Below are 8,000 nucleotides of genomic sequence, written 5' to 3' on the forward strand. Positions count from 1 at the left end.
AAAAATAGTCTCATCTGCAAAAATAATTATTTTGACCAGTGTCTAAATGGGAAGGAGGCCATGATGATGGGAGGACATGGATTAGATCTGTAAGATCATGCCCAAGAGCTACAGCTTCTCCACCTGGGACATAGAGCAGGTGCTCCCACTCCTCCTCTGTGTGAAAGAGAAGTCAAATTCTCATCAGTGATGATGACACAGCATGACAAATTTGTATTCCTGAATTTAAAAATCTGAGGAGTCCGGAATCCTGTTGGTTAACCCTAGAGAGCAGACCCACTGAACCCATAAGTGACTGGTGAGTCAACTTATAGATAAATCCCACTGATTCAGTGATTCTACTCTGATCAGGTTAGGCACAAGATAGAGGCTAGGATTTAGGTCTGCATGTGGCTGGGACAGGATATTCCCAAGACAAGATGGACAGGCAACAATGTGGAAAATGGGCACTCTCCACATGGGCAAAGACACTATCAGAATTGTGACTTCTCTGCATGCAGAAGGCTGCCATGAGAATTGGGTGCTCCCTTTGCATCAGCTCAATCCTCTGGTGCCCCCTGATCCTGGGAGAAGGGCTGGATCCCATGGAAGGGGAGCAACCTGAGAAGAGAGAGCTCCTTTCCTGCCCTTCTTGACTGAGGGCCTCCCTGGGGAAGGGCCATTTTTAGACGCATTCCACCTAGAGCAACACTGGAGCATAGAGAGTTCTACTGGTTTGGCCACTGGGAGAATGAGGAACCACCAGGCCAGACAGCCTGACCCAGCACAACCCTCTATGCTCCAGTGTTGCTCCGAGTGGAATCAGACTACAACTGGCCATTCAGTGACCCAGGTCCTACCATACAGTTGTGGAAGGCATCCCACATGGCCATTCCATGCCTGGTGAGAGTGTTGGTGTGAGGTATTAGAGAAGCATCCAGCTGTGTTTCTGTAGTCAGAAGCAAAATGAAGAAATCTTCCTCTGAGGGCAATGTGGACCTCTGCAGGTTTCAGCAGATAATGCACTCATTTCACATCCAGCTATGAGGACATAGTCAGGACCCTTTCCAATTCCCCATCCCCTGATCCCCAGCTACTCTCACAAGGCATGGAGTAACTGTTGTGTAGGGGAGCTGCAGTGAGTCTGTGCTAGGTCCAGGGGGTTTTGTTTGGTGCAGAGGGAGGAAGGGGATGCTCACCTCTACATCGGCCCAAAGGAGGCATATGTTACCTGCATATGTCATCAGCAGGATGCTGTTCTCTGTGTCTTTGACTGCTGCAGGGTTTCTTGCTAAACCAAGCCTTACCCTGGTCTCTTTTCTCAGGAACTTCATCGCGATCCCCTTGTACACAGTGTTCGGACATTGTTTGCTGGAAGTGACCAAAGTGCAGGGCCACCAGGATCCCCCTGCCCACCTGATGGCCAACACAAAGGCCAAGCAGACGGAGCTGGGCTCCAACAGAAAGAGGCTGCCGAGGGTTAACAGCTCTTTGGTAAGTTGCCATCCTGACTGTTATTTTCATCTGTGTCTGTGCTGGATCATGAAAGCAAGCGAAGAAGATACTGTCCCAGTTTGGCAGAGAGAGTCCTGGTTAATCCTCTGTCTCCTCATTTTTTCAGGGGCTTAGGAAATGTCCTATTTCACTCTCCTCCTCCCATTTCCTCCTTTCTCCTCAGGTCAGTTCAGTTGCTGCAAAGTGCATTCCAGGTTCAAAAGAGTCTACAGCCCATCAATGCAAAAGAGGGGAGAGGGGAGGAGAGAAGGGGGCAGGGTCTTGCCCTTGCCAGGAGTCTGAGCCAAAAGCAAAATGCTGTACCCTTTCTCGCTTGTGTGATCTTTATCATTAACAACTTTGGCCATCTTGACTCCCTTCTGGTGTTGCTTGTCCACATGTGTGTTGCTTTCCCCATCTGTGAAATGCTGGATGATATGGAAGAATATCTCTGGGCTTAAATTGAGGGTGGGCCCAGTGGCCCTCAAGCCCAGAGTACTCCACAGAACTGTTTTTTAAAAATGAAATTTGCCTCTGAAATTAGGTGAAATATGGCTATATGAAAACTAATATACATGTTGGAATAGCCAGTATGTTAATCAATCAATAATATTCCAGAAATGGCCGAAATTATATTGTTTATCATATTGTATATTATATTGAAAGGATTCGAGACAAACTGGATGTCAAAGGCTGTAGGCTTTTTGCTTTCTTGCAGAAGTTAAAGTTTATTTCCTGGACTGAATTCTGAAGTGTTGAAATAATATTTGCGATGCACCATGTGCTTTCCTCCCCTTTTGTTTAGTCACTCTCTGGATCAGGGCTATTTTCTGTTGCAGGTGACCTTTGCAGATGTGGCTGTATATTTCACTGAGGAGGAATGGAAACTGTTAACGAAGAAACAGAGACTGATGTACAGTTATGTGATGATGGAGAATTATGGAAATGTAGCCTCTGTGGGTAAGGAACCTGAATCCATTTCACGTCCTTTGAAGACTGAGGGCCCTTTCATAATTCACTGTCAGAGTGCTATGACTCCACTTTAGAATTATAAAATCAAAGAGTTGAAATAGACCACAAGGACCATCCGGTTCAATCTTCTGCCATGCAGGAATAGACATTCAAAGCACCCCCGAGAGATGGCCATCCAGCCTCTGTTTAAAAACCTCCAAAGAAAGAGACTCCACCAAACTCTGAGGGAGTATATTCCACTTTTGAAGAGCTCTTACTATCAGGAAGTTCCTCCTAAGGTTTAAGTGGAATCTCTTGTCCCTGTGGCTTGCATCCATTGTTCCATGTCCATTAATTTGAAATTAATAATAATAATAACCATAATGCGATGCCACCATGCTCTGATGGAGTATATTCCACTGTTGAATAGCTCTTATTGTCAGGAAGTTCCTCCTAATATTTTGGTGGAACCTTTTTTCCTGTGGCTTGTGTGATCGAGTTTGGATTTATATAAATTTTGGGTACCAAGCGATCAAAAATCATGACCCCTGACTGACCCCATCACAGCCGCCATTATCCCAAAAGCGAGCTGACTACGTAGCCAGACAAGCCTAGTAGGCCATGGCTAAAGCAGAAAGGTAGATTTAAACCTTTAAAACCAGTTCTGGGAGTTGCCATTGTCGCAGGCAACCTGAATGAGGACAAAGGAAGTTTGCCTCACCTATTGATGGTATTAAGTACCCAGCCATCTACATAGTAGTCTTCTCCCAAAGAAGTGGCAGACCCTTTTGTGTATCCATTGTTTAACTTTAGTCTTAGTCAATAGATAGCCATGAAGACCTTTGTTCTGCAAGTAGCTATAGCCTGAGGATACGTTTCGCAGTATAAATAAGACCCAGATTCCAGCCCTCCTTTGGGCTTTGTGAGCTACAGTTCCAAACCTCAACTCTGTCGAGCAATCGCTCCAGAGCTCTCTTGGGTACTGTGCCCTGCTGAAATCACTTGGGCAAGCCAAAGCCCACTGTTTCTTTCGGGCCTCTTGTTAGCTTAGCCCGCTGGAACTTAGCTCCTAGCCATCGCGGTTGCCGCTTGCTTTCTGTTCCCCGCTGCCGTGTTCACTTACCAACATCCCTCACATCTGTCACTTGGAGAAGACTCCTTAGGTAAATATTTCAATGGTGCCTCTATCCTTTCTCCTTTACCCCCAACTCTTCCCCTCCCTTGCTTTAGCACTGAATGTGCGTGTGTGTGTGTGATCCCTTTTTGGTTGTGTGGCTTTAATAAATGTTTATATTTTATTTGCAACTCATTGACATTGCAGTCTCTGTTTCTTGGGGTTGGACTATATGACCTCTGGTATACACATAGGGACCCAATCCGCTGCGTGCGTTGTTAGGACACGCCTCTTGTAAATTTGAGCTAATTAAATTCCTCTGATTCGATCCTTCCTAACACTTGCGTCCATTGTTCTGTGTCCTTTGTTCTAGAGCAGCAGAAAGCAAGCTTGCTCCATACTCAGTATCTCTTCAAATACTTGAACAGGGCTGTCATATCCACTCTTAACCTTCTCTTCTCCAAGCTAAACATACCCAGCTCCCTTAGTCATTCCTCAGAGAGCATGGTTTCCAGACCATTCACCATTTTGGTTTCCTTCCTCTGGACATGCTCCAGTTTCTCAACATCTGTTTGAACTGTGGTGCCCAGAACTGGACACAGGATCATTGCAAGTGAGCCCTGACCAAAACAGAATAGAGTGGAACTATTACTTCCCTTGATCTTGACACTATACTCCTATTGATACAGCCTAGGATCACACTGGCCTTTTTAGCTGCTGCATCACACTGTTGACACATGTTCAACTTGTGCTCTACTACCATTCCTAGTTCCTTTTCACATGTAATTTAAATCTCATAACAACTTCCTGTGGAATCTTGGAATTTCTAGTTTTAGGGAGGCACTATTGTTCTCCACTTTGTAAGGATTCTCAATATCCAATCCTAAACTGCCAATTCTGGAATGTTGTGGGAAGGAGCCATGGAGATTAATGCTTTTTGCCCCTAAATGGTCCTCAGCCCATTCTTGAGCAAGTTTCCTGGCTTTTGTGGCCCCTCTTCCAGCCTTTTGAGGCTCTGGAGAGGCTTCGTGGGAAAAAGGCCTCCCTTGGCCCTGCAATGGATCAGAGAGGGCCCAACAGTGGCAAAATGGCCTCCACTTCCACAAAGGGATGCTGTGGGATATTGAGGGGCAAAACATTATTCCATATTTTTAGGCAACACAATTTGGGGTTTCCCCTGAGATCCCCTGGGGTCCAATGTGACCACCCCACTTCCCAACAGTAGTCCATCTCTGTCTTAGAGATGCCTTAAGGTTGTTTTAAGGCTCATCCCTCACACTTGACCCTCACTAACATCAGAAACCAGGTCCCAGACTCCTTGTTCTGCCTTTCCTAATGCATTAGTTGTATATTGATTGTCTTGCCTTTCTCAAGAAATGAGCCTCAAAGTGTCCCTTTTGTGCATCACACTCTGTGGATGTGTGTCTGTGATAGAGAGATGGAGGCAATGTGAAAAACAGAAAGGCAGGGAAGAGATGCTGAAGGTCAAATGGTAAAGCAGTGCAGATGGGCAATAGGGAAGGTTGGAGAGCGGAAGGAGAAAGGGAAGGGGATCAGGCCTCTGGGAGCCAGGAGGGGAAGGCAGGAGCAAAGCCAGGATCGCCTAGCTTGAAAAACACACAAAGCATCACAAGAAGTAATTTGTATTGTAGCAATAAGGGTAAACATCAATCCATAAAATGAAATCTTAACCTGGCAGGTAAAAATTGTCCCAAATAACTTTGAGAAATATAGACTTAAAATAGTAGCTTTGGCACGGTTGCTTAGAAAGTTGTATCCTAATCGAATATCTCCCAAGCTGAGTTATATAACATTTCAAGCAGAATACAAGCTGCACATGGCGTGTTTATAGTGGCAACCCACTCATTAACTTCAAACTTCTAAAATGATTCATATAAAACAGAACAGTCAAATGGATATAGTGCAGAAAACACCTTATACAGTCCTATTAATTCCAAAATGGAAGTTGTATAAAAATGTAATAGCCTGACTCTGGGTCATAATTATTTCAAGATATTTCATGGGTGTTTCTACATCTGTTCAAAAAAAAATCTGCTACAAATAATCGCAGATGCACAATATCTGGCAACTTTAACAGTTACCTGCTCCTAATAATACAATTATTTGCAAGCTCTCCTCTCCAACTTCCATCAACTTCACCATCCCTTGTACACACAACTCTAATCCACACCAATCCACATGTGAGCTGTATACTGTATTGGTTGTGAGTCATCTCCTGGTGCCACACAGCATGAAGGGACCTCTGCAGTTACCTTCCATCATGCCTTGGTCTCTGACTCAGGACTTTATAGCAGTCTCACAGGATATAATGCCACTTGCCAATCAAACTATTTCTCCATATGTTTAATAGAATATTTCTGCAATATTCCTTTTTCTGACTATCTGCTTCCAGTGATTCCCTTAAGTCCCCCTCCAATCTCTTCTTTGTTAACTCCTATAAATAAGGATACAATTGTTCCATGGATTTAGGGGCATAAGTAGTACGGTCATGCTTGGGTTACTAACAGAAACTCTCTTAATTTAATCTCTAATAAGGAGGGGTTAATGAGGGCTAAATCATGGGTAACACCCTCCTCTCTTAACGCTGATTTTCAGTCTTATCTGTCACTGTGCTTCTTTACAGAAAAATATTTGAGTCATGAGAGAATCCACACAGGAAAGAAGTCACATAAATGCCAGCATTGTGGGAGACATTTTGCTTACAAGTCAATCCTTGTCATGCATCGAAGGGTCCATACAGGAGAGAAGCCATACAAATGCCAGCATTGTGGGAAATGTTTTTCTCAGAAGTCACACCTAGTGGTACATCAAAGAGTCCACACAGGAGAGAAGCCATACAAATGCCAGCCTTGTGGGAAATGTTTTTCTATGAAGTCAGTCCTAGTGACACATCAGAGAGTCCACACAGGAGAGAAGCCATACAAATGCCAGCATTGTGGGAAATGTCTTTCTCAGAAGTCAGACCTAGTGACACATCAGAGAGTCCACACTGGAGAGAAGCCATACAAATGCCAGCATTGTGGGAAATGTTTTTCTCAGAATTCAGACCTAGTGAAACATCAAAGAGTCCACACTGGAGAGAAGCCATACAAATGCCAGCATTGTGGCAAATGTTTTTCTCAGAAGTCAGTCCTAGTGACACATCAGAGAGTCCACACAGGAGAGAAGCCATACAAATGCCAGCATTGTGAGAAATGTTTTACTTCTAAGTCACACCAAGTGAGACATCAAAGAGTCCACACTGGAGAGAAGCCATACAAATGCCAGCATTGTGGGAAATGTCTTTCTCAGAAGTCAGTCCTAGTGACACATCAGAGAGTCCACACAGGAGAGAAGCCATACAAATGCCAGCATTGTGAGAAATGTTTTACTTCTAAGTCACACCAAGTGAGACATCAAAGAATCCACACTGGAGAGAAGCCATAAAAATGCCAGCAGTGAACTAACATTATTTTTGTCAATAAGGAATACAAAAAATATATTTGCAGTCCTGCTGTGCTAAGAAAAGGCCCTTGTGATTTTGTTTTTCTGTCCATATGTCTGTTTATGTTTTAAAATTGTATTTTGTTAGATTTAGGTTTTAATTGCTAATAGGATAGATAATTGTTTTGGGTTGTAACTTTGGCTGGGGATTGTGGTTCGTGGTATAAGTTAACTAAATGAGGGGCTGGGATTTGTTGCAGTTGGTTAGAATAGTTTTGGGAATGATAGCGTTTGGAATTTGTGGGATGTTGGCTGAAGAAAGTGGAGGCTGATATTAACAGGAAGGTGGCTAGTTTCTGGGAATGGCAAAGGGGGGCTTGTTACCTGTGGGGCATAGACTGTGGGAATTGAAGGTGGGGGCTAGGTTGTAAGAGGGTGGAGTTTTAGGTTTGGGGGTTTTAATGTATTGTTTGGATTGGAGTGGGCAGTTCTGACGTAAACGCTCAATTTCTGACTATGTGTTCTCAATAAAATTCTTTGTTGTTTCAACAGACTGGACTCATTGGTGTACAGAAGTTCTGCATTTGCCCAAAATTTACCCTTTCTTCTCTCCTCAGCCATCATCTCCATTCCCAGCTATAAGAACAGCAGAGGCAAACACACATACATTTATATATATGTATATATGTGTATGTGTGTGTATTATATCTACATACATACAGTATACATAGACTTTATTTCCAATGCAGAGCCTTCCTTTCTTGCCTTTTCTGGGCTCCATTGTGGCCTCTTCGAAGTGTCCTCAAAATAAGGAAGGAAGGGGAGGTCGCTGAACCCCCGGCACACTCCTTCCCTTCCCTCAAAGGCCGCCAGTGGAATAAACAGCAGGAGCAGTAAAGCCCTGGTGATCCCTGCGCATGATCAGAAGGGGTCTTTGGATGTATGTGTGCATGCACAGTCTCAGCCCTAAAGCCATTGCTGCCCTCACACTCTGTTCTGAGGGAAGGAAGGATGGAAA

At 44.1% G+C, this 8,000-nt stretch overlaps 1 protein-coding gene across 1 annotated transcript; it reads left to right on the forward strand.

Annotated features, from left to right (window-relative positions):
* The first annotated feature begins 2,330 nt into the window (after nt 1–2,330).
* Nucleotides 2,331–7,528, forward strand: LOC149290456 (uncharacterized). Its single transcript, XM_089489228.1, has 2 exons — nt 2,331–2,433; nt 6,183–7,528. The coding sequence occupies exons 1-2, from the start codon at nt 2,385–2,387 to the stop codon at nt 6,983–6,985; spliced, it is 852 nt and encodes a 283-aa protein (XP_089345354.1). The 5' UTR covers nt 2,331–2,384; the 3' UTR covers nt 6,986–7,528.
* Nucleotides 7,529–8,000: the final 472 nt, after the last annotated feature.

The sequence above is a fragment of the Sceloporus occidentalis genome, unplaced genomic scaffold (genome assembly GCF_023333645.1).
Source record: "Sceloporus occidentalis isolate IW3139 unplaced genomic scaffold, rSceOcc1.0.p SCAF_39, whole genome shotgun sequence".
NCBI classification, from domain to species: domain Eukaryota; kingdom Metazoa; phylum Chordata; class Lepidosauria; order Squamata; family Phrynosomatidae; genus Sceloporus; species Sceloporus occidentalis.

Excerpts from the sequence above, each read along its gene's own strand:
- LOC149290456 (XM_089489228.1), top strand. The coding sequence starts at position 2,385 with ATGTACAGTTATGTGATGATGGAGAATTATGGAAATGTAGCCTCTGTG. Across the intron at positions 2,434-6,182 it reads TGGAAATGTAGCCTCTGTGG|AAAAATATTTGAGTCATGAG; the intron begins GTAAGGAACCTG and ends GCTTCTTTACAG.